The sequence below is a fragment of the Tympanuchus pallidicinctus genome, unplaced genomic scaffold, assembly GCF_026119805.1.
Source record: "Tympanuchus pallidicinctus isolate F22 unplaced genomic scaffold, pur_lepc_1.0 scaffold3, whole genome shotgun sequence".
NCBI classification, from domain to species: Eukaryota; Metazoa; Chordata; class Aves; order Galliformes; family Phasianidae; genus Tympanuchus; species Tympanuchus pallidicinctus.
In genome coordinates this window covers 2,846,769-2,874,659 of record NW_026294747.1, presented here as the reverse complement: position 1 = coordinate 2,874,659, position 27,891 = coordinate 2,846,769, and the positions used below count along the sequence as shown (strand labels likewise).

The following is a 27,891-nucleotide window of genomic DNA, read 5'->3' as shown; positions in this document are numbered from 1 at the left end:
ACCCTAAATATACCTGTATGAAAGGCACAATCTAACAGCAGATACTCGACAATGAGAAGAAATAAAAGATTACTGCCATTTTTCAGAACACGGATCCAATTTTCTTCTTACTTTGCAATATATACAGAACAGAATATCTGCTTCCTGTTTTTCAGTAGCTGCTGACGAAGTAGATGAGAGTGAAATGAACACTTACCGTTTTCTGAGTATCAGTTTTAAAAAGCAAGGCTTCAGCAGTATGATCAAATTGTAGCACTTTAATGTACATTTAAAAGTTTAAAAACTGAACAGTATTCTGCTCCTAATTCTTTGGAAAGAATAAACTAGGTCGTTTACCACCTCTTTGTTCAGCAACTCTCTAGGATGAATTACTTAACAGTGTCCTCATTTGTTCCACTGAACTTGTTGCTAAGAGCGAGGAGTTCTCCTTCCAAACATTGCTTAAGTGCAACTTGGTGCACTCTGAAGCAAGGAGGTAGGAAATCACAAAATCTTCACATTTGTAATAAGGGAACCACATATTCCAAGCAAAGAGAGATCAGCTGCATACCATGTACACATGGATCTATGTGCATGCGTGTGCACGTGTGTTCGTAACGCCACAGACGTGTTTCTGGTCTGCAGCACACCAAAAACTGCCTCTGCAGGGATGCTGCGATGGCCTGTTTGTTGTAACAGATTGTTGTTTATTTAGGGACAGTAGAAATTCTCCTCTGGCTTTGACAGCTACCGTCTGGTTACAGAAGGCTCATTTTATATTGGCATTCTTCAATGCATGCAATGAAATAGCGCCAGACCCTACATGCAGAAGCATTCCCACCTCCTCTCCCAAAGACAAAAACAAGGCTAGAAGTGCACAGCAAGAATGAGATGTACTTGAAAATAACAGCTAGCTAGGCAAGCAGCTCTCTAAAACATTAGCAGATCAGCATGTGGTCCTGACAGCAGACGTCTAAATTCTGTCCTCTTCCCTCCCCCATTTCTCATTGTTCTTCCAGAGGACTGAAGCAAACCGAGTCAATCACAGCGTTTGCTTAGGATCAGGAAAGGCCATCGTTTATCAGAGAGCTCAGGAAGCCTCTGGACCAGTTCAGCCCTCATGCATGAATTTGGTGGCACATACAGAAAAACTGCATTTATCAGTTTGGCACCTTCTGGAGAAAATTTCCTATTTTTTAAAAGCAATAAATTGTAAGCAACCTTGCAAAGCGAACTCTGAAATCTCAAAAAATGCCATTATGGCTTGATACATTCCTATAAAAACACTGCAATTCCATCTTTCTAATGCTTCTCTACAAGACCTTGAGCAACGCACTTACTACACATAAATTGTTTACGCTGTTCTGCAAATTACTTAAGAAGTTATATATAGTAAAGGAGAAAGGAGTAATATATATCACATTAGCCTGTAAAAGGCAAAGCACAAACAGCAAAGAAGAAAAATAAGCCTATTAGTACTGTACTCAGTATCTAGATCCCATTTAGAAGCACTTTAATTAATGCCAGTCCTTAAATTCTCATGGTTACTGAAAGAAGAAACAGATTACTAAGAGGTGCCAATGCTCAGTAAATCCTCACATGATTATTTACTATGCCTTAATTGTCCAAGAGGAGAACACACTGCTTTTGATTTTACTGCACCCTCAGCTGGTTCATGCCTTTCCAAATGTTATTTCAGCAGCAATGCCAGTGATGGCACAGCCCAGAGGGGCGCAGAACTCAGGGCAGCACACCCATGCAGCACACCTGAGTGCTGCTCCAGCCATAGCGGCTGAGCTGCCAGTCGTGACGCAGAGCCAGGTGGCACAAAGCATCCCAAGTGCAACAGATCACACGCAGGGATTCTCCCAAGTCTTCTTCCTTTCAAAACAATACTTATATTCTCTGGGATTAACTAACAGCCCTTTCCATCTCTGTGCAATCGCTACTCTGCACAGCAAACTCCAAAAAGCATAAATTCTTTCAAACCTCTCCCGGCCCTATTTCCTAAACCCAACAACCAAGTTAGCCAGAAGCTCTCTTAGCAGTGAGCAGAAAATCTATTTTGATATACTGGATAATGGTTATGCATCAGTTTGATTAACTTTTGCACTGCATGAGCAAATACTTACCTCCAACACATGCTCAGCATGTTACACCACACTCCCCCTGCAGTAAAGCTTATGTAGATGTCTGTGTTCACATCTCTCATAAGCTCTAGTACTAAGTAGTGTTTTCACCAGAAAACACATAAATCAGCAGCTCCCCAAACCTCCTTGCTCCCAGCCACGATAGATATGTTTCTGCTTCAATTCAGCATCACCAGCATCTCTGACAGACAAGCGTGCTACTGCTGAACGCTCACACAAACATCCAGCTCTGTCACACACTTTCAGCACTCGCTGTTCCCAGGGCGCAGCAATTCGGGGCTGGGAAGGGGATCTGTTCTTCCCACCTGCAGTACTGAGTTCCCAGCTACCCTCACACTGACACAATGTTGAAACAAACTGCTTCAAGCTGGGCTTTCCCACTGCTAGATGTGTCATGTGAAAGGATGCTTGAACAACTTGATCCTCCTAAAAACACCTCTGCACGCTCATTCCAATCCGTGCTGCTGGAGGAACAGCCCGGTACTCATGGCCTTTTCCCAAGCTCCTGCCCTGCTCAGCCCCTCTCTGCTCACATCCCAGCCATCAGATCTCCCCAGGACATGCTGAAAGGTTGCCCTTCTCCATTCCAAAAGAAGGAACAGAGAAAGGAGGGCTTCTAAGCAGCAGCCCAGCCTGCAGCAGGCAGCACGCACACCTTGCTGTCTGCTCCAGAGGTGATGAGGTTGTAGTTATTAATACATACAGAGTTGGTGGACAGAGTTAAAGAAACCCTGGATAATTCTTTTCCACTGAACGTAGAAAATAGAAAACGAGAACTCTTCTGAGTTTCAGTGCCATCTGGGAAAGGGAGAGATGTCACCTGGATGTTTCCAGATACCAGCTTATCAACATGTCAGAGGCAACTTGGCCATGAAAAACTAATTCCTGAAACAAGACCAGAAACTGGAGTTAAAAAAAAAAAGCTCTAAGGAATATGACCAGTGTTCTTGGGATTTCCTTTATATTTAATGGGGATGGCCAGAACAGCTCTTGTACACGGGGCATTTCTGCTTATTGAACAGCATGCAGGGCATCCAGCTCTGTCAAGCCACCCAGACAAAACTCAGACTGTTTCAATGAGATCAACAGGTCAAGTCTATAATATTTTTCTTTTATTCTTTTCAGGAGACAGAGATTATATAAAATCCATCTCTTCTGTTAGCACTGTCAGACCTCTGCAATACACAGGTGCTTGATGTATGGCATTACTTTTCCAGACGTTTTGATACCCTGTCATTCCAATAAGCTATTGAGATTGAAAAGTGAATTGAGAAGGGAGGAGGAAAACGTTTCAGCTCCTTTGACAGCCAAGAAGGATTTCACAGAGGCAATGGTCCCCCAGAGGCATCGCCAGATAAGCTCTAGCTGTCTCCCCAGTCTGCTGGCACTTGCACTATAACACTGCTGGCTGTCACAGGAATGAAGATGTGCTACCTTCTTCAGACCAGCACGAGAAAATGCAACAAATCACAAAGGGACATCAGGAAAACTTGCCTTAACCCCTGCAACCCAAACACCCTGCGTCTGCACCTGGAGGTAAAACCCGCAATACAGAGCAAAAAACTGGATTTGGACAGAACTACAGCATTGGGTGGGTGTTAGAGTGTCACATGTGAGCACTCACACTCAGTGATTAGACCTAACGGACTGGATGCTGGTGGGAAGCTTCATTTCCTTCTGCAGCTCTGTTGTTTTAAACCGTGTGGTTTGCTCATATGAAGTTGAACAGCACCGCTCCGTATCAGCTGCACTATTTAAAGAGAATGAGGAAACAGATACTTTCAAAGCTCATTTGGAGATGGAAGCATCACATCAGTCCCTGACCACACAGGAGTTTCAGGGGTCTGGTCGCATGCAGAACTCCGCACAGTAAAAAGCCCACAGGGCCTCTGAGGAGAGCAGTGCAGAGCAGCTTGCTGAGGTCCCTTCAGGGCCATCTTGTAAGCTGACACAGCTTGTATTCAGTCCTGCTTCCTGAAACAAACAGCTCTCAAAGGACCTGTCACAAGGCACGTGGCTGGAACAGGACCATTTGCAGGCCTGCAAATGGCTTGCCCATGGCCAGAACAAGACACACGTGTCTCACCAGGGAGCCTTTTGGTCCCGTTTTCCTCTTGCTTTATGCTCCATCTAAGGTAATGGTCATTAGGCAGGCACGCTGTATCTGCTTCTCTCCAAATCTTCAAAACACAGCATAAGCAATCTCCTCACTGAGCTACTAGAGAAACAGAGGTGCTGTGCTTGGGAGTAGACAGAAGGATTACCAGGAATGAAAATTAATTGCTAAGATTTTAGGGTGCAGAATTGACTGAGACGTGCATGAAGTAGGGAGAGGTATGGGAATCCCACAGAATGAAGCATCAGGCACTCTGAACAGTGCAGAAGCATCCGAAACATCAGGGACTTGATTTAAATGCAACATATTTTCATTATCGTGCAGAGTTTAAAGCTTCTTTGTTCTGTCAGTATGCGTTAGGCACATCTGAGCTGCTTTATGACACTGTGCCATTTTCCTTCATGGAAATGCAGAGAAGCTTCCTTGGCACTAACAAAACAATTGGATGTAGCTGAAAAATAACCCTTCAGTCAAGATAGTTCTGATGGGATAAGGTTCTTCAAATAAGCTTCCTGAACTCAGACTAAAGAATCTTCTTTACCTTAAGGATCAGAACTATTGTTCACTTAAAAGAAGCCGAGCAAGAATTGCTGCTGAGCCGTTCACAAACCGTCCCTTCGTATGACCTCAAAGGCACCATTCCCATGGTAACATCGAAGCCTATTGGTCACTGCTGGCATTTCATTCAAAAAAAATAGAAACCTGTCCCTCAATAAGAATTCAAAGACCGGCAATTCTTCAGTTAAAATACTGTAATTATTTTTGTCCTTCTGACTAGCACGTCTCTTGGATTCATTGTAGAGGTGAACTTGCTTTCACATGGCTTTCCTCATTTAAAAATTGCAGTGATGTATCAAGATGAAGTAGATTGGGATGTCAAATATTCTCCTCTCTCTTCTCTATACAAGACATTTTCCTTTTCCTTTCTCATTAAACTCTTCTCAATTATTAAAATATTATATTCAATTTGAAGAATAATGGAAATGTATTCTTCAATTATTTTTTGCTTCAGGCCTAAAATAATTTGTTAGTGATACTGGCATAATGAAACACCTGCTTTACAACATATTAAACATACAAATCTCAGCAATTTTGCTACTCAGTATTCACTTGCTCAAGGTTCATCTCACGCTGGTAAGATTTTATTAGCAGTTCCTTCCTTATGACTCATACATAAATCAACTTCTGGGTTACCTAACGCACCCCTCGACAACGCATAAAATACACATGAAATATACAATGTCATTGATACCTTGCTTATTGTTTGGTAACAGCGCTGCTGAGCCGCCTCATGAACAGAATGTTATTACTTCTAGAGAATCCAATCGTTGAAAACTCTTATAAATTACTACACCAAATACTTGACCTCTTCAAATTTTTCCAATATCAATTCTGCTATCAGAAATCCTGACCTATTAGTAGCATATAATTATGCTACATTATTTTCCTACTATTTTACACCTCTTTTTACTGATCAGTGGATTCTTCAGCCCATAATAAAATATTCCAAGAGCACAAGCATTAGCAGTCTCTTCTTCCCAACTTAGTACAATACAGCTTCACATTTTGTTCAGTTTGTGAGTTATAGGGACTTCTATCTTTAGAATTTGGTCTTAATCGAGTCTTGATTTTCTTCACTTAATTCTTTTACCAGAGTGATTAATAAAAGAAGAAATCCTCCAATGCCTAATATATGATATTGCAACTTTTATGCTAATTCACTCATTCCCGTCATAATGATGAAGAAAACTCAGTATTTGTTAAAAAGCATAAGACTAAATGGGACTGACACAGAGTTTACTGATGTTAAATGCTGCACTGAGAAACCTGGTACCTGATGCATTATGAACTCTCTGGGGTATGACGAGGTGACGGAATGCCTAATTCAAAGCGAAGTTTTAGAGTCCATACAAGGTGATGATACAAGGAAAACAGACTGTTGTATGCACATTCTCAGACAATCCCTGACTGGAATGAAGACAATAAGGCTAGGAGGACAAGAATTTTGTTTGACTGAGGGGAAAAACCCATCAATACCATGCGCACCAGAACCACAGGCACACTCGGGATACAGGACAAAAACCAGCAGTAAACCAGAGGATCTGCACTCATGTCAATGACAACGGAAAATTAAGAAAGCTGAGAAAAATAAATCATAATACATACAAGCATTAAAAGGCACGCTTTTAATTCTCATCAACGCTCTGAATGTAATCACTGCAGCAAATCCTGGGCTGATATCAATCAGCATTATTTCAGCAATTCATTCAAGCTGTATTTTCGCACTGACTGAAAACTGGGCTTTTGACTCAGCACTCTGGTGGACAGTTTAACGTAATCACTGGCAGATATTAAACTTCGACAAGTAATACTGATATATCTGTGAATTATAATATGACCTAAACCTGCAGACTAAAGAAATTGGAAGTTTTTACTAAAATGCTGAGCTGTAGCATCAATGTTTAGCACTCATAATTACGCCATTCTGCATTCTTTGGGGCAAATAGCAATGTTATTGGTATTTACTGTTAACAACAGCTAACAAGAGTTAACAAAAGCTTCCTTCAGAGTCACCGTTAATTCTTCAGAGGGTGCAAAGAAAACAGGAAAACTTGCGTTGCTGTTCAAATTGATGCCTGGACAATTAGATCTCACTCATCTAATTAACGAGATCAGATGCTCACTAATCCGCTTTATTAGTTTTAGGGCAGTTGAGAAATCCAAGTGTCAATCCAAGAGGCAAAACCTGGTACCACGTGTACCATAGATGTCGTGCTTAGTGAGACTGGGCAATCACGGACACAGGTCTGCCCTTCAGCAGGACTTCAGGATTTCTCACTGTGCCTGGGTTTTGTAATATCTACATAAGCAAAATACAGCAGTATATATTCTGTAGAGAATACAAAACTGATGAATACCAGGAAGAATCCACAGTGTACTGAGGGTATAAATACCATTGGGCCCAGCAGGAGGCATGCCTGATTTCACACCGCCTGTTTTCTAGCCATGTTTTACTCTAAAACCCTTTGCCATGAGCACAGGACCAAGGCTTTAACAACCAGCAAGTCGGCACACAGGGTGCAACATCTCCAAAAAAAACAATAGAAAGTAAAGGCATGGAACTATGGCCTCAAGAAGACTGAGACTTTTAATATTTTCTCAAACAACTCCCAGTCTTCTCATTGTAGCACAATAATTGGAAACATCACCATAATGCAGGCAAAAATAAGCACAGACACTACCTACAGAAAGAGGGAAGTTCCAGTTCTAAGCTTCTTTTTCTTCCTGGTCTTAGAAATCCCATTTTAAAACCGATTCCATCAAACTCAGTATTTTAACTGTGGTATTTTAACACATCAGACTGGTCACACACAGAAGTAGAGTGATGCCCCGAAAAGCCTTATTATCTCAGATGTATGTTCTTAAAATCAGAAGAACAATCTGATCTGACCAGAGAGCATTCAGAGAGGATGACACCACGGTGAAGCAGCATTCCTGCAGGACGGGAGCTGGATGCACAGTGCCAGGCACTCTGTCACCTTCCTTTCTATTACACTCCTTTCCTTTCATTGCCTCTCCTGCCTACTATATGATAGCACATATGTTCTCTTAGCAGCAAAGCTGCCAAAAGCCCAGGACCAGCTTTTACCATCACTCCTGCTTTGTGCCCCTCCAGCAATCTGGGCTTTAAACACACAGCTCAGCTTCCCTGGGGAGGCCCCAGCCCAGGCTGCACGAGGAGGAAAGCTGAATGCAGCTCACAGCACATCAGATCCCACACAGGAGCGGGACGACATCCGAGAGCTGCACAAAACAGACGTCAGGAGCGACTTCCATACCAAGAGGCAGGATTGTGCCAGAACAAAGGCCAGCACTGACTGCAGCTCAAAGCGACCAGGAGAGCAGGAAAATCTATCACCACTGCTTCAACTGAACGGACAGTTGGATCAAGTTCTTACCCACCCACTACATTGACGTTTTATAATCATTTTGTGTATCTGTAAATTCATCTATATCTCATAAACCATCTATAATCATTCTAATAAGAATTTCCCACAAGTACTCAGCAATTTGTCAATGTGAAAAGCCTCAGCTTGTCTATTCCTTAGCGACCCACTTACTCCACCTAAAAAGCAGCACCATTTCCAGCATGCAAACTGACTGCAGCCACCTGTATCGTTCTTGATGAGACATTATTGGCTTCTTTGTCACTTGCAAAACAACTTTTTGTCAGTTTTGCATTTCTCAGCCACAACATAAAGAATAATGTTGTGGGTTCTTTTCCTGTATATCTGCAGCCAGCCTGATCTTGCTTAAAAAGAGGATTTTTTTCTTTTTAAATCCTTTTTGCATTTGCTATTGAATTCTAAATTGAATCCTAAATCAAGCTAAAATAGGCATAAAGGGCATTCTTGAAGAAACAGTCTGTTGCATACTTTATCATTTAAATAGATCAGATGAACCAAAGCACTTCAGCAACAAAAGGATTAAGGGGACAGGCAGCCTCAATCATGCTTCCAAGTTCAGAAGCGATCGTTGTGTTTACCTCCAGAGAGCACTCTGAGACAAACGGCTGCTGTTGAAGCGATGATCTCACCAACATGTGGCAGCCTTTCTCATAGGCACTGAAGACAGAACAGCTTGGTCTGGAAGGGATCTTAAATGTCATCTAGTTCCAACCCTTCTACTCCGCTTTTGGGCACCACCCTGCTGACCTGCAGCTCAGAAGAAGGAGCTGCATAAGATGCCAGGACCGGCAGCAGAGCAGCACCTCGCTTTGCCAGGGCAGGAACCAACTGCCTGCAGGGCCCCGCATCTCCCTAAAAGGATGGACAGCAGTCCCCAGCACTCTCCCTCACCCCACAGGCAGCTACTCCAATTGCAGCACAGATGGGGGACCTCAAAAAAATAAAGAAACGTGCCTTAGTGACCATGCTGTTGGATGCTGTTGTCCCTACCCATGTTAGTTTCTTCCTTGTCTCGTCTTAGGGGAAGCCACAGAATCCTAGAATGGGTTGGACTGGAAAGGACTTGAAAGATCATCCAGTATCACACTGGAGGTTTTGCCTCACTGCAAAGGGAAAAAATTCCCAAACTCATCCTGGTTGGAGACAATCCTGACAAAACATTTGGGCATTCTCCTAGTTATCAGCATGGTTGGAGAGAGGTTGAAAGCTGATTCCAGCATGCACTAGCATTCCCACTTCTCCTTAAAGCCACAAGGTTATCCTAAAAGATCGGTGTGCGTTTTGTTTCCAGGCATGACGGGTTTTGGTAGAGTGCTCCAGACCTTTCTGGCTCTAAATGAGGCTTTCTGGTACCACTTCTGTTGCATGGACGCTAACGCCAAATGAAGCGCCTTCCCCAGCCTGATGTAGTCACCATTTCCTTGGTCATGAACCCCTGAGCAATGCTGATGGAATACATTACAAATAAACCCCAAGTCTACCAGCTGGCACCAGAAGCCCCTTGTGCAACACAAGGAGAGGAGGCATTAAACACATCCTCAGAGAAATGTCCCTGCCACACAGGTGCAAAACCTGAGATCCAGACTTTATTGCTGTCAAATCAAAGCTACAGTTTACAGTGCTGATCTAACATTGAAATTCCAGAGCTTCGGATTAGCCAAGAAGAACCCAACATAATCCAGACATTTGTTCTCAAGACCTGATTCCCACTTCCCATCTCTGCTGCTGAAACACCAATCAAGCTCCTCCTGAGCACTGGTGCTCCCACCACCTCATTGCAGATTTTACCTAAGTTCAGCCAGGCTGGAGGAGAGCAGGCATACTGACTGACTGAAACAGCCATAGGAACCTGCATTATTACACGCCAGCAACAGAAGGCCAGAAAAACAGAACAAAATCTCAGACTCTAATCACATAAGAAGGCTCATGCTTTTCTCAATCATCCTTATCCCAGACATTTTTCTTTCAGATACAAGTCTGCCCATAGGGGTACCTTCAAGCAGCATTGCCTTATGTGGACAAGAATCAATCACTAGTGCTCCCGAAAAATGAAATTTTACAGGACTAAAAGACTCTAATATTTTTTGCTAAGATTATTTTTTTCTTGCTTTATCGGTGGGATAACAGACCTGGATCATATAGATAGGAAAAGCAATTAAATTAACTGTTACTTGCTGAGGATCTTCCTTTGTACTGCTAGTTTTGTTTTTCTTTCAAGTCACTGGGTTTGAGAAAAGGTTCAGGAAATAGCATCAGGACAGTCAAAACAGACCAGCAATAAATACAACTTTGAAAAATTTCCTGGAAAATTTAACATTTCTGTACAGCATAATTTCCTTTCCCAACACAGACAGCACCCCCCCACTCCCCTTAAAAAAAAAAAAAAAAATTTAAAAAAAAAAATATTTTATATATATATATATATATACATATATATATATATATATATATATATAGGAATTGAACCAAAGCGCCTATTCTTCCTGAAACAGACTTTGAAAAGAGATGAAGGCAGAAACGAAAACTGAAAACAGACTTGCAAGCTCACTTATTGCACCTTCTACAAAGTAAAAGAAGGGGGGGAGTGGCAGCAGGTGGCAAAGAAGGCTTTCCTATAAAACATTATTGATGAATAAAAGCCCAGCAATTAATTCCTTCGCTACATTTTGAACAGCCATTGAAAGAAAAGAATACGCAGCCTATAAACTCTGAAGGGTCGTAAAATCAAGTGCAGAAGAATCGACCAAATAACGGCGAAGTCTGAGACAGGTTGAAGCACAGGCGCTTGTTAAGAGAAGCCTGGGAAACCATTTCAGAACAGGCTGATATGAAGTTCACTAAATCGTTTTCCAGTGCAATTACAGGAAGATTAGAAGGAAAAATAGGATGAAAATAAAGGCAAGCCTGAATCTGTAAGGAACTAACCTCCTCCACTTTGCACAACAAATACACAAGAAACTGCTTGGCTATTACACTGCAAATAGGCTGATGGATAATGTTTACAGGTAAATGACAAAGGAGCCAATTATTTCCATTTTATGTTTTTAACTTCATTCCAAGCCCTCGTCTGCATAGGGCTCAGTGAGGTGATCATGGGTACTTACTGCAGCTTGTCCTGTCACAGCCTTTGGCTAAGAGCAGGATGGGGCACAGTTGCAAGCTTAGGCCAGGCAAATTATGATTTTCCAGGGCAAAAAAACAAATGCATCAGTCACTCACAGCAGGACCTCCTGGACCTATCCACCAGCAGAGGGCAAGAATCACTGCCTTGGTACTGGAGGTAAGGCTGGAGCAGCATCTTCTGAGTAAGCTGCCCTCTTCTAAAGTCTGTTCTACTATACTGCCAAGTGTGATACATTTCTAATTGCTTTGCTAAGTGGAGCACAGATAATCAGCTAATTACCTGCTTTACATAGTAAGTGAGGGACTTGCCAGTAAGAATACTTTCATGCAAGAAAAATGGGTAAAAAGAAAAACTTACATTTCCTGTAAGCATTACAGGGGCTGTGTCCCCACCAAGCGACAAGGCACACTGAACTGCAGATGGAAGTGTCAAAATACCACCTGAAGCACGATGGAGCTCCTTTCTTCCTTCCCTACCAGGCTGGGACAAGGCAGCGCAGCCACGATCAGCTCAGCACGCAGAGCTGGCGAGTGCTCAGGAAGGTATCATAGCCGGCCAAGCAAAACAACTGCTACCTTAAGTGCTGAGTTTCAGACTTCAGAGGAGCCTTAGTGGTAAACTAACAACACATACACTTGTTATTAAAACAAGACATAGCAACTTCTTGCAACATCTTTATAAATCTTGCAACAGATTTATTTCTGATTCTAAAATTGAAACTATTCCCTTTCATCTTTCTGTGAGTACTTTACTAAGGACTAGCTATTAGATAATGGATATCATGTAATTTTGCTCACCTTATTAAGTAAATGCGTAGAACACCAACCATTACAGCACACAAGACTTCTTGGGAAAGGTGATTTTTCCATTGGAGACCTCAAGTACTAAAGAAGTCAGTAACATCATTAGGAAAACAAAACATAGACAAGAATATCCCAAAGCTTCTAATCACAGTTATGAACAACAGCCAAACTCTCAGCTGCACTGGTGCAAAACTCACTGTCAACATCAATGAGAACCACCAAACACTGACACTTCCCTGATCATCTGTGAACACTGACTCTGGATCCAAGACAGCATTAATGACAACATATTCAATAACATAAATGACTGCAATTACCCCTGGTAAAATTATGGAGTTATTGATATAATAATACTTTTGCAACGTTTATCTGGCATGGTGGATAGCAAACACAAGCACACCTAAAGCGAACAGCTTTGCAGTCACACTGCTGTGCATCTTTTACACCTGTCTTACACAACCATACGAGACCACAGAAGTGGCAATGGTGTTCCTTGATCAACTTTTAAAATGACTTTCACCATCTGAAGCATTTCCTCTCCCCCAGCTCTTTTCAGAAGTGCATGGAGAAAACTAGAAGGGAACACAGGTGACAAGGGGAACACACACTGTTCTGCAAGCCTGAATTTCTAACAGAGAAATTTGAGTTCTGTTTCACAACTAAATATTAAATTGGAAATGCAGTTTATGCTCGCAGAATGAAAACTGGATTATTTTTACGAACTCATATTTCTCAATTCTTCTTTGAAAGGCAATATATAGAGAATATGATCTTTGACATTTTAATTAAAACCTATTAAAAAGTCTGCAGCAAGTAATAAAGTACAAATTGGCCGCCTAATTTTAACCTGCATTACAACTGTGTCATGAAATCAGATAACCATGGAGAAGAATCTCATGGCTAAGAGCACGAGCTGAACCAAAAATTCTGGGGCTGACACCTAATTAAGACACTTCCCTCTGATGAAGAAAGTTCTTCATCTATTACTGTTACAGCGGTTCAGGCCTATATTTAAAAGGCCATTAAAAATGTACCTGAAGGCCAAGTTAATCTTTTTATTTGACAGATAATAGAAGCTTTTTCACAGTAAGCAGTGAAGAGAATATTTTATTTCTTTATGACCTAATGGCCATTCTGTTTAATCTTAATGGAGTGAAGATGAGCAAGAAAACACGCTTAGGGGATACACTAATACATCAATTACGGAGCGAGGCAGAGTGCTTTAAAAAGCAGCAGCAATCTATTGTAAATGATCTCAGTAAGCACCCACAGATACAGGGAGAGCTAAAAAAGATGCATTAAGAATCTATTTGGATTCTGCTCATTATAGAGACGTTCTTCTCAGCTCTTAAGTACGCAGCAATCACATAATTAACTTAGGAAAGGGAAGAATTTAAAAGAACTGAGTATCTGTGGAACACAGGAGGCTTTCTCCTTACTTGGTTCAGTGCTGACGAATCTTTCCATCTGCCTTCCATCAACATTGCTGCAAAAGTGCTGAAACCAAGTGACACGTCTTCTGAAGGCACTGCAAAGCTAACTGTGATTCTACAACACATCCTCTTATTTATTTACTTTTGTCAAAAGAACAAAATAAGCAGAGAAGGGTGTAAACAAACTCTGTGCTAGCTCATATGTAACAAGCACTTGCTTCCCCTGGAATTTCATTCTGAACTGTGGATCTGAATGTCACATAGGATTTATTTAACAAATTAATGGTATGAGTGACACTGTGTCTAATGAGGAAACCTGAGACAACGTCTCCCAAAAGCAGCATGTGCAAAAACCTGCACATGCCCTCCAAGAACCTTTACAACATTTTCCCTGTGAAACCACCAGGACTGCAACCAACAGCACTCAGGCTGCAAAGCTGCAAACGACTCACTCAACTCTCACTAAAGCAGCGAGACTCACACATGCACATACAGATACAAGTCATAACCTGTAAAAAAAAGAAAAGGTCCACTTCAAAAGGACACCATGAAAACCCAAGTCTTGGATTTTCAGAACTCCTTGCACTGCTTGTTTCCGAGCAAAATGTGCATGAATATAAGACACAGATTCAATGCACCATCACTGCTCCTGGCAGCAAGAGCACTGCAAGTAACACCAAGGTGGGAACACAGGGACGACAGTGAACAGGCAGGCACATCAGATATGGATAAAGACCAACACAGTCTACCTTGCAAGTAACGTAAAATTAAATCAACTGAAGATATTTTTTATAGCTAGGTGATATGCAACAATTCTCTAATGCAAATTTAAGGAAGGTCGTCTGTTCTTTCCTAAGTTTGCCTCTCTTCTTTCACATGAGAAAGAGCACAGGAGTGCGAAATGTTTCAAAGGGAGCATTTTAATTTCACTTCTAATGGATCAGATAATAAATCCTAATTTCTAGGGAGTGATTATTAAATAAATTTATATGGGATGTAGAATAATTGCATTTTCATTTGTAAAATGAAAAGAAAAAGCTTCACAGGACAAAGTCTTGTTGCAGAGTTTACATAAGAGTTTTTCATTTGTTTCTAGTACTGTAGATTTCCAAAGCCCAGGAGAAATGAAGCAATAGGAACAGATCTTGGTTGCAAATTAGTTGTAAGAACTTCTGAATGCCTTTCTTAACCCAAAAGTTGGAAGAATGTGTCATGAGTTTTTAAAGAAAATAGAATGCTCTTCATGGCTGTACATCAGCCAGTGATGACTTACCCCATTCTCCTGATAAAACACCTCAAGAGAAAGAGCTCGTGACGCTCAATCAGATTTTAGACAGCGAGTTTCTCTATGTATTCATGGCCTGCTTTCTAGTATTTCTGAACATTCAGCTGGAAGCTGTGAGGACAGAACAGTGATGTGGCAAGTTGATTTTTTGAAGCGATCAAATTGTTTTGGAAGAACACTAAAACCAAATGCTGTGCTTTGATGTTTAGAGTTTGAATACAGAAAACAAGAAGAAGCGCACTGAAAGAAAGTCCATAGATATTAATCAGTACTGTGTAAGGTTCTCTCTCTATATATGTCTAGATATATTTACATATTTTATGCCTGACTGTACATTTTAATGCAAGAAGTCCAAGCATGCGTCTTCAACCTCTTGCACAGCTTCTTTTAGCAGCTTCAACATAAATAATAAAAAATAATATTTTGTAGACACCAACTTCCACAACTGCAAAGTCAATGGAAGATTGCACATTCGTTACAACTCTGCTAATTTTTGATAACTTCCTCCTGTCCAGGTAAAAACAGACTGTTCTCCCCATTCCTTTTTCCTCTTACCCTCATATTAAGAACCCCCTCCAAAAATGAAAAGTGTAGGTATGCTCAATGGATTCATAAGTGTATCTGAAATAAAAAGCTGCAGTTATGATTTATTCTCTGCTGAAAATGACAGTCCTCATAAAATCACCCGTCCTTCTACAGTATCATTCTACCATCAACAACCATGGGAATTTATGGTTTTTTATAGGAATATAAATTCCTATCAACAACCATAGGAATTTATATCCAAATACAGACAATAACCTCATCTCATCCCACATCATGCTTTTTAAAGTGTTACAAGGCACAAATCTGCTCGTGCCAGCTTAGATCTTTGCTTTCTTTTTAATAGGCATATCTTTCTATAAAATATTCAATGAACAACCTCGAAGCCTGAAAGTAATATCAATAATCTGTCTTGTGCTTTAAAAAAACTTTAAACTATGTAGTGTAAGTGTATCTTCAAGCTCTAGTAAAAGAAATGCTTAATAAACTTTTCCTCCTACCTTTCAATAGGATTTAAAAACAAAGGATATTTCAAAGTACTCAGATTGCTACACAAATATTTATTCTTTAGTAAAACTATTGAATGCATTAAAACTATTAGAAGTATTGAAAGAACTGGGGGAGGGAATCATTGCATCCTCAACATCTAAGTTAATACTACTGATTTACAGGGAATGTGGCACAGGTGACAATCTCAGGACACATTCCATGTCTTTAAATAACATAACCAGTGCACTCCCTAAACCCATCCTTTCTTTTCCGTCCCCACTAAAACCAACCACTATTGTACAGAACTAGATGTACGAAAAGAAGAAAGCTGACTTGTCCTAGTTTGATGACTGAGGACAGAATGTCAGGTGCATTGTACGTGCTGGCACTGTTTCAGTCATAAGGAAGAAAATCAGCATTTGATGCACTGAATGCTTACTTGGAAAAGCACCCACATACACACAGATGCTATCCCACCTGCGTGTTCAAATTATCTGAAAACACATGTTCTATAAAGCATTTTTAGGTAACAGTGAATGGCTGGAGTCACATTTAAAGGAGATCGCTGACCATGAATATCCTTATAGAAGAGTTCCAGAGAGTTTTAATTTTCCATCTGAGCCTGCTGTTTACTTGTGCATCCGTTTCAGTTGCTAACATGGACTACATACATTATATTCCTAAATCCATCTATACGTTATTTCAGATGTGCAGTCTGAGAGCATGTCATGTTTCCAAACTAATGGTAGCATTAATAATAACTCACACACAAGTTAAGCAGATCCATTCTTGCTTTTGACTGAAGCAAAGCACATCAGAACTCCTCCAGATAAAGAGTGCAAAAACAATCTAAGAAGGCAAATAACAGATGAGTAATCTCCCTAGTTAGCTCAATCTTTAATGGTACTCTGACCATCCAAAAAAAAAAAGTCAGCAGGAATTTAGCCAATGCCTCTCAAGATAGGAGGAGCCAATGCCCCTTCTCAGGGCACCCAGCACACACCTTGACGTCGTATGCGCTGGTTCTTCTGCAGTTTGTGTCACTTAACACACTGCTTATGATGTTTTAAGACAATTCTTGAGCGCCCCAGAGTCATTCACCACACACGTGCCTTGTGCCTTGTTAGCATCTGGAGCTGCATGCCAAATCAGAGCAGTGGTAAGCAGTAACTCCAGCTCTGGCTGCCAAAGCCTGGATGGTGCTCGCCCTTCAGCATGAGCAGTAAAGGAAGAATCAACGCATCAAACATATTCAGGCTTTAATACTGCTACAGTGGCAGACTGAAAGAAAATAACCTGCAAGTCATTTAATTGCAGCTTCCCACTGGGTGAATCTGCCACAGGACAGTGAGAATTTTATGACAGCGGAACAGTAAGATAAATCCTAACTCAGGAAATGAAAAGGCAAGATATTTTAAAGGGCTTTAAAATTAGCAAATAATATCTAGCAATCCAATCATCCAGGCTTGAACAGAAGATGTTTTCTGGTGACATTTACGTCTGTATTTGAGCTACAATTATTGCATACTGGCCAAGGGAATGAATTTATCAGAAGCAGAAACAGCTACTTCCCTCCTCTAGAACTGCTTCACTGCAATCCAGTCAGTTATCAAAGAGGTAGAGAAAAACTTTTTAAGCGCTGATGGGCCTTTCTACTACTACAGACATTAGAACGGTAGGAATGTGTTGCTTCTCCTTCTGCAAGATTTAGCAGAATTCACTGAGAAAACACCAGACTGCGAGTTCATTTTTCCCCCCCCCTCTCAATCAGTCTCTCCTGCTTAAAAAACGAAACAAAAAAATCTCTATCTGGTTTGACTGCTTTTAATTCAAAGACAACCTGATTATTGGATTTTACTGAAACATTTCTTCTCGTTCTGTTTTACGAATGTGGTAACTGGAGAACAGGCAGCAAGGCAACTTACGGCAAATCAAAAGAAAACTTAACTGTTGAACTGTTAAAATATTAATTCCTTTTTAGTTATGCAAATTGTTTACTATCAATAACCAGGTAATTATTCGGAGAGAAAAACTTCCAAGTCTCGTACAACCTCATACAGAGGTGTGAAAAACCTCTGGAATTCATGAAGCAAGATGAGAGCTCGCAGCCTTCAGTTTTATCATCAAATAATAAATGCTATTTAGGAGCAGAAAAATATAAAACAATGCTAAAGAAAGACTTTTTTTCTCCATGTCACATCACTCGACTGTCACCAGCACAGTCAAGGCTCCTTGTCAGCAGCCTCTGAGGAAGATAATGAGGCCAGCAGCAGCCCGCCAGCCCAAAAAGCTGCAGCACTGATAGAACAGCAATGCTTTAAAATTATTTATCTCTAAGAATGGAAACATTGGCCTGGAGGAAATATTTCACCTGGGGGAAATTGCCTGTTTCTGAGTATGCCAGAGGTGGGCATGCAGTCAGAACACTGGCAAGGTGCTCAGCACGGGGAGGCAGAAGGACCTTAGATGCTGTGGCAGACTACCTGCACCATGCTCAAGCCAATTTGCCATTGTTCCCCATGAAAACAGCTTCCCAGCAGGAGTCTGTTCAGTGCTGCAACATCCAGAAGCATTTTCCAATGTAAGAAGCTGAAGAGATTTTTGTAGAGCAAGGTGCCTCTGCACTCAGAGCCCCTGAGAGCACGATGCACGTGCCTGCTTTGCAGTACGGTCACGCTTGGTTATGAACAATGAGTTCTGCAAAGGAAATGCCTGAACACCACCCAGCACAACGACAGACTGCTCTACAAATCCCAGGTCACATGAGTGCCAAAGTTCTGTCCCATTATTTTCACAGGCAGGAGACACAAAGCATCTGGCCTGATCCTGCACACCCCTAGTACAAGTAGGAGTGGATTAAAGGCACACCACAAAGCCTGGGCAATGGCAACCACAGTGTGTCACAGCTCCACTGACAGAGCCTGTTTCCAGTCATTTTGCAGCATTTCCTTTATTTTTTTTTTTCCTCAGTCACTAACTCTTGCTAAAATCAACTAGACCACATGAAATGACACCATTAACCAAAGCTACTAACTTGCTCAAGCTTTGACCCGAAGCTCAACATTTTAAAATGGTGTTTTGTTTGGTGTTGTAAACCAGGCAGATAATCAGAATCATAGGACAGTTTGCAGAAATCACATTCAGTGCCTGCCAGGTCTCACAAACCCCTGAGCAGATGAACCTCACACAGCCTGGCTGTGCTCTAATATTTAAGAGATTGTCCACAGCACAACAGTATTTGTAGGGAACTCAAATGAACACATATTTGTCTATGCATTTTTATTGGCTGACTGCATGAACTACCAAAAGTGTGCCAAATCTTTCAGGTTTTGTCCCAGAAAGTAATATGTCACCTAAGGATGAACATTACCTGATGATGAAGGCTCTGGGGGTATCTCATGGTGGCCTTCCAGCACTTGAAGTGAACATATAAACAGGAGGGGGAACGGCTGTTTATGAGGGTGGATGGTGACAGGACAAGGGGGAATGGCTTTAAACTGAGACAGGGGAGGTTTAGGTTGGATTTGAGGAGGAAGTTTTTCGCCCAGAGGGTGGTGAGGCACTGGAACAGGTTGCCCAAGGAGGCTGTGGATGCCCCATCCCTGCAGGCATTCGAGGCCAGGCTGGATGTGGCTCTGGGCAGCCTGGGCTGCTGGTTGGCGACCTGCACACAGCAGGGGTTGGAACTGGATGAGCACTGTGCTCCTGTGCAACCCAGACCATGCTGTGATTCTAATGTTTATTTGTCAAAGCTTAGTTTTGCGACAGCAACTTTAATGGCTCTCAGACTAAATCAAGGTGCTTTGTATTATTCAGAACCCATTTCTTTGAGAAATGTTTCCTACTACATACAGGGATATTTTCACCAAAAAACAATACTTTTTTCTGACTTTTAATAAAAAAGATGCTTTTTTTTTAACCACCGATGCTGAGTCTTTCTTTTGATATCTCATTCACATGTTTAGTTAGTTTTAAAGCTAAAACACAATTATCATGATTGCCAAACAGTTACACAACCAAAGTTTTTACAATGTAACTCCAATTAAAGAACAGCTTTCTGATGAGAACACCCAGGGCCTGTTTTGTTTATACAAACCTACGGGCAAGATGACTTAAATTCTGTATTTTCTACACTGCCTTCAAAAGAACACATGTTCAGAAAAAAAGTTGATTTTCTCTTTTCTGCTTTCCTTCTGAAGAGCGACGACCTCACAAATCACTACTCAGATAAAAGAAAAATAAGGTTTTGATTGTTTGTTAAATATTTTAATAGTCCTCAGATAAAAAAGGCACTTTTTAGAAGTATGTGGTTTTGAAACAAATGCTGTATTTTAACACGTGTTGGCATCACGTTCATTTGGCTGCGACGAGAGAAATGGCCTGGCATTCAATACCAGCTTTGTTTCTTAGTAGAAAAGAAAAGTTATTATCAGCAAGTACTGAAAAAGAACGCAGTTGTGATGAACTGCTTTGTTTGTTTTCATGTTTCAGAGAAATCAGCACAAACTGGCAATCATCCCAATGAACTCCTTTTGGAAACTGATTAGAATATGTAGTTCAACTTAGAAGAAGTGCTCTAAACCCCACTGTATGAGTTATTTTCTGGTAGATGACTTCCCTTCACGATAATAACACACAACAATTTCTTTTTTTGGCAGAAATAAGTCATGAAATTTAGGATTACAAGGCGTTTCAAATTTTCTAATTACCAAAATGCAAAAGGGGTTGAAATTATAAACAAGACGTATTTTCCGAGAAGAAAGGATAGAAAATCTACTATTAGCAGTTTCAAAAGACAAGAAAAAGAACTGTAATTTTTGACAGATGTGCAGCACAGAGCAGTAGAGGAATCTGAGAGCAAACAGAAGTTTAGACACAAATTTATAATCAAGCAGCTCAATCTATCTAGAATTAAATACAGCATTAAAAACATGCAGCCAGGCCATAACTAATGTAGAAAGTCTGCTCAGACGGGGCTTTACTACCTTAGTATTTGACAGAGTCCGAAGCACAGAGAAGTTTTTATGGCCTTTGCAGAGAAACAAAGAAGTTTTGGACAACTAAAAAAAATACAGCAGTGTAATTTTTACATTAGACTTTATGGTCATACTAATACTTCCTAAGCAAACCTCTGAAAAGCAGCTGGGAAGTCAAATCTCTGCCCTCGGAATGAGATGGAGGGGCTGACCCACAGGGTGACACCATTCACGGTAGGTTGGGTAGGCAGAGACATCCCAGCCAGACCATTTCCTATTGCTTCCATGAATAACAGCAGCCACAGAAAACTCAGAAGTAGCACAAGGCAAAAGAATCTCAGATACCATGCACCATGAAGGCCAAGCCATCACATTTTCACCAATTTTCAGCTGCTTTAAATGAGCTCAGCCTGAGATTTCTGCAGCAATCACAACCTTCAAGTGCAAAGCAGCCTTATTCTCAACCATAATTAGGGGTATCCTCTCTCCAGAGCTCAAGTGTTCAATTTTTAGCTGCTCTATCAAGCACTCAACTGAACCTCCCTGGTTGGTAGGACAATTTTAAGTTCTATTAGTATACAATAACAGATAAGTAAAAAAATCCCCACAAAATTAAAATTTTGAGCCTGCTTCAGTAATCCGTAATACTTCATTAACAGTTTGCCAAGTAATGCCATGGTGCAAACAATATATTAAAGAGTTCTATTTTCAATTCAGGTGTTTTACTAGGCTGAGATAGAAAAACCTAATGACTGCATTTTTACATGGACAAATGCAGTGCTGCATTACAATGCCAGTAATGACATGGTAGCTACTCAACTGAAATACTAAAACTCTGGTTCTCAAAATAAAATACGTAAATAGGGATTGATCCAAATTTCCTATCTTTTTTTCTTCTTTTTTCTTCTACAGAAAGTTCAGGATGTCATTTCAGGCGTCATCTTCTATTAGGAAATTGTCTTCACATTCATCATGACCTATAACAATATCTACAAACATCTAACTTGCTCTTCTAGAGTTCTGGAGGCAGTCAGCTCTAATCTATAGCCACTAAAGACAACAGAAGAAGTCATCCCACCTGCTGAGGTTGCACAGAGCATTTAACCAAACCTGTCGGGAATGCCAGCTCTGTGCCAGCAGGCAATAAGCAGAGAGCACCAGTTGCCTTTCCTGAAGACGATGGCAAGGTCCAGAATATCTTTTATCCTCGTTTATCACCGAAATGTTTTAAAAATGACTTCACATTTTTCCTAAATTATTCTTCCTCAAACAATTAAGCAAAACCAAACAAGGTCTCCCTTGAGACACTGAAACTAAGGGGAACAAGCCTGTCCCTGTTCTCACCTTATTCTCATCTTGGTGCATCTGTCAATGATAATAATATTGGGCACTGTGCTTCAATCTATTTTGTACCTACATGTTTTAATCAGTGTTATTATTTTTTTAACCAAAGCAATCAGAATACAGATGCAAGATTCCTCTTTTCAAATTTTGTATTTGTTTCTAACTGAGCAGTTTTTCAACTGATAGATCTTGGACAAATCAGACCTTCTGAAAACCGAAGTGTTGAGAAGTGAAATAATGAAGTATTTCAGAGACACAAGAGGTTGGTGAATGTTCTTTTGTGCACACCATTGTTTTTCATCCCTTGTTTTCTCATGAACGATCCCTGGAGCATAATGCACCAATTACCCTATTGTACACATCAATCACTTGACAGACTGCTGGTAGAAATACTTTTATCTGCTCTGTTTTTTCCTTCCAATCTGCAACAAAAACTTTTACCACAAAGGTTCTTTCAATTTATCCCAGAGAAATAAGCTATAAAGCAAGTAAACTATAAACTATCAAGCAAGTTTGCAGCGCCCATGACTACCCATTCAACAATATCAGAGTCTCTTTACAGTAACAACACAAACCAGAGCATTCAAGGCACAATTCAGGGAGAAAAGCTGACAATGATTCAGCAGTCCATCACAGGGAGAACAGAGGCGCTCAAGCTTGAGAATCTTTTGTTAATTATACAACTGTTAGGGCACTTCTTAACAAAGCACCATCTACAGAAAGCAGCTTCATTAACAAAAAGTTTTTTTGTAACTTCTTAGTAGTAACGTCATCAAAACAATCAGATTTTTTGAGTCTCAATAAAACCTCACAGAGTGTTAAGTTTTGTAAGTACTTTCCTGTGTATTCACCTAAAAGACCGCACAGCAAACGCTGCAGGTGCAACAGGGTTCTGAGCCCCAGGTGAAATATGAAGTGGGAAATAAATACGGAGGTTGCTTGGGAAGTGTGGGGAAAGAAATGACATTAAGAATTTCAAAGCAAGTAGAAGATACTGGAATGAAAAAATTACAGTAAAAGAAGCCAAAGCCTCAACGAACGCCAACAAAACAGCTCTTCACATTACTAGCTCTGTTGTCAGGTAGCAGAACTTTACCTCAGTACTTCTCAAAAATATTAGTTGAGCTTAAGCATATTGAAAACAAACCAAAGGTCAAATGAAAATGTTACAGTGTACACAGAGAAGCTGCACTGTTCTAGCAATATCCAGTTGTAACGTCAGCTCAGTGGCTGAACTGGCGCACAGTTAAGTTCTAACAAGGGAAACAGGAATTGCTGCAGGTTGGACACAAGCAGGCAAGCCTGACCCTCAAAGGAACTGCAGCATTCACTGATTCCATGTGTGACCTCAGCAGCTGTGAGATTCAGAGAACTACAGAATGGTTTGGGTTCTAAGGAACAACAAAGATCATCCAGTTCCATCTCCCTTCCATGGGCAAGGACAACTTCCAATAGACCAGGATGACCAAATTCCCATCCACCCCAGCCATGTTTGCAGCCAGTGAGCTACGCTATGTTCTCCGACAGTCACAACCACCTCTGAAAACCAAAGCCACTGCACAAGTCCCTCTCTTCTTTTGGAAATGCATGGTGCAGAAAAACAGAGAGCACAGTTTCTGGAAAGCAGAATGAGTCGCCATGTTCATCTTTTCTATCTTACCCTCAAATTCCCCATCTCTTCCCCCACTGCTCAGCATAACTTTCAGTTACATCTCTACCTGACTTCATCCTATGCTTTTCCCTCCTCAGACCTTTGTTTCTGGAGCAAGCCAGACTTTCACACGGTTACACTCATGGGCACCAAACTCTCACTATGTTTGTGAAGACTGTACAAACAAGTGCTCTGTTTTTTAGTACAAAGATAACAAGCCTTTGTTCTTAAGATAATTTTGTTATCATCATTGAAGCGTGAAGTACTGTTTTCCAATCTCATAGTATTTATTTTGATTTTGGTGAAATTTGTACCCTTAAAAAGAGTGCTGAATCACTGAAAACCAAATACATAATTTCTTTAAAACTTCAGCCATTTTGAAACCTTTGATTCTCAATAAGTTAGGCAGAAGCAGAAAGAGACCAAGAACTACAATTAAAACAGTACATTTCAATTGAAGACTAAATCTTGCCTCACGGCACACTAAAGATCGCGAAGCAGTCCCACGAAATGTCAAAACAACAGCGTACTTGTTGTGCCACCTGATTCAGGAAAGGACTGAGAAAAAGGGACTCTAGCAAGTCAGATCTGCCTTCATTTTTCAGCCTTACCTTCCCTTACTGAATGCTGTTTCCACTTGGCACCTGTCTTGTCTGTACAATGTCATAAGCTGGGAGAATTTCTTCTTTCTCTCCCATGTGGAGCAGTCACAGCGATACACGTTGTACGCACCTGTACCACCCTGCCTACTTTCATACCAAATTATACATGTAGCATTATTATATGTGCTAATATCTACATCTTCTCTCTCATCGATGAGCTTCTAGCGAGCCCTTGAATTTCATGGAGGCAGACATTCTAATAACAATCATCACCATACCCCAGCATACTTTATTTGGTCGCTTTCTACTTCATGTAACAAAATGAAAATCATCTATAAACAATTTGAAAGATTGACTTCTGCTCAGCTGAGTCAATTCCCTGTAGGATGATATACTGTAAAGGCTCTTTTGCCCTTAACCATAAACCTGTTTCATCAAGTTTTATTAGTGCAATTATGTAAAGTCTTCCTACTCAGCAACAAAAATTACCTTACTCTCCTGTAAGAGCATTGCTAACTTGGATGAATCTGCAGCTAACTGCAAATAAGATACGTACCAGAAGAAAAAAACCCAACCTACTAATATTAAAACACATTATACACCAAAGTTCACCACTTCAAAAAGAAAAACGGCATGCTGCTTGCCATTTTCAAGTTTTCCCTTTAGCAAACTGTGTGCTTTCACGATTAAGAAAAAAAAGCATTTACTCACATATTTCTAATTTACGTCTTGAATAACACAGGTATCTCTAAGTACACAACACTACAACTTATTTGCCCTTTCACAGACCAAAAAAAAATTTCAGAGTAAGAATGAGTCTTTAGAGACAGACAGCTTGCTTCATGTGCTTAACTGAATCCAAAGCGGGATGCATTCTTTGTAAAGTATACCTTAAATCACACTTACTTGTTGTCGAATTTCTTCTTCCATCTTGACTGGGGATCCCAGCTCTGCAACCTGCTTGACACCTTCGCTCGCATACCCTCCGTACTCCCAGAGGATGTAGTTCTTGGAGTGAGAACTGCCAATGATCGCAGACCAGTGGTTGGTGCGCCCTTGCAGGAAGAAAGAAAAAAAAAAAAGAAAAAAAGGGGAATTAAAACAGCAATAACATATTCATTCATTCTTCTAACATTAATACCTGCTACCCTCAAAAGAGGCTCAAACTCTAATTCCTAATCTTTTATTAAAGTGAAGGGCTTCAAGTCCCTGGTCCTCATTGGTACCAAACTTCAGTGTGTGCTACATGCTGTCAGTTCTTACTACATCAGTGCACCTCATCTTTAGAGTGCCATAATAGTCAACTACAAGAATACAATACTATGTGTTAGTGATTATTGGATATAACAAAGACAGAAACGAAAAGAAAGGCAGGACAGCTGATCAAGCATCTCCTAAGAAGTTTAGTACAGGCTTAGTGTAATTTGTCTTCATTTGAGCTTCCTCGGGATGTTTAAAAATCTTTTAATTTTAGGCCTTCATGTGAAGTGCTCATAAGGATAAAACTTGCAAGGAGACAAAGATTTCAGCAAGTCATTTCCTTGTGGATAGATACTAGTTTCTTGCAAAAGGCCAGTAGATTTGTGTTTGGCTGGTGACAGCAGAACACCAGAAAAGACTAGAGGCTAGATACAACTGTGACTATATAATCACTGAGCGTTTCAGCTTTTTGTTTATATCCTTGTGCCAAATCATTATCAGGAAGAGATACAGAAGGCTTAGAGTTACAAACCTCCCTGCACTGTGCAAGCAGCTTCCTGGCTAAAAAAAAAAAAAAAAAAAAGGAAAGTCTGTTTCCTATTGGCAAATCGTGCTCAGCTTTCCTTCCAAGAAACTTTTGAAACACTGATATTGAATTGATCTCATGAACACCAATCACCAATGTAGCTGTTTTTTCTGTTACTGCATATTCACACATACATTCACACACACACTCATAGTGGTTCCCACTAACTGAGGAAGGAAGCGAAGGAGCACATTTTGGTCCTTCTATGGCTGTTTGGTTTACTTGCCCCATTTTCCCCAATGTAAGAATTGCAGAGACAGGCAAATGGATTCCTGCTCTGGTTTCTTGTCTTGTTATGCAGGAAAAGAAAAAATGTTAAAGTTTAAGAAGATAAAATGTTAGAAAAGTCTGATGGAATTGAAAAGATATTAGAGCAGAAAGGAGTCTCAGAAGTCCCACAGTACTGGAAATAAAAATGAATTCATTAAGCGTCAAATAGCACTCTGCAAAGATATCAGGTTAAAGGAAAAGGATGAGAAAATGAACTCCTCACATAAGCAGACAGTCTGGTAGCAGTGCAAAGACCACAGGAGATCGGGGAGACAGAATGACAGAATGAGACAATATTTAACATTTTTCTTTGCAATGCAAAATGGAGAGAGGAGAGATAAAAACAGCTGAAAACTAGAATAAATGAATGAAAAATGAATAATAAAGTAAACAAAAGGAATGCAAATTTAAAATGTGAAAAGTGGGACAATGAAATTGATAAAGACAGCATAGAGAATTGAATAGATAAAGTCAGATGCAGGAACATAATCACAGCAGAATAGAAAATGGGTTAGGAAAAAGAAGAAAAACAACGGTAGGGAATCAAGGGAGAAATGCGTAGCAAATGAGGGAAGGTGATCCAGCAGCACAAAGAACAGAGCATCTGCTGTTCTCCTTGGACATAAATAAACTCACTGAGCTCTGAATTATAGCAGGCTTGACGCATTGAGAGACCAATAAAGCTAATCAGCAATTGTGCCCTAAATGGAGAACAAGAGAAACTAAACCCCACTATACCACTTTCCCCAGTAAGAGGCTGTGTTGCTGCTTTGTGAACGCATCATCTAGTAATTGCTCCTCAAGCAGAGCCCTTCCAAACTGCAGAGAGAAACTGCCATTCAGCTTCAGTGAAGGACTGCTCATTGTTTTTTTCCTAACATGCAGGTCCAAAGCATCTCACTGCTACAGACACGCACTGAGTGACACTGAAACTTACTGAAAGGTGGTTCCATATACTCCCCAAAAAAGAAAAATGCAGAAAAGAACCAGAGAGCCGTTCGGTCTACAGCAGAACTAATTGCCCCATGTGCTCCACAGCTTTTTTCCCCCGTCCTGTCCTAAATGGAGTAAGAGTTCGGTGTCTTTGCAACCAGAACCCAGCCTCTCGCACCCAGCACCCCTTCCTAAAAAGCTGCTGGCTCTCTGCATAATGCAGCTGGCCCATGGACTTGCCCCAAAGATCTATTCAAAGCGTACGCTACATTTTCCCAAAACATTCTTCATGAAATCCGTGAGACATCTGCAAATGTTTGACTCTTCACTTTGAAAGTCCTGTTTTTGTGAGAATAGACCACTCAATCACTTGCTAAACTTCTTCCTCTAAACACGAGTGAAACTTCAAAACATAAAATAATCAGATGCACGTCAGGCC

General features: G+C 40.6%; 1 protein-coding gene across 4 annotated transcripts in view; it reads right to left on the bottom strand.

Annotated features, from left to right (window-relative positions):
- Positions 1 to 27,891, bottom strand: part of SPON1 (spondin 1) — a 361,499-nt gene that overhangs the window by 75,397 nt on the left and 258,211 nt on the right. For all 4 annotated transcript variants that reach the window (XM_052695645.1, XM_052695646.1, XM_052695644.1 and 1 more), the window contains one exon: positions 25,370 to 25,518. In XM_052695645.1, the coding sequence (XP_052551605.1) occupies positions 25,370 to 25,518 (149 nt within the window). The remainder of the gene's footprint in view (positions 1 to 25,369; positions 25,519 to 27,891) is intronic.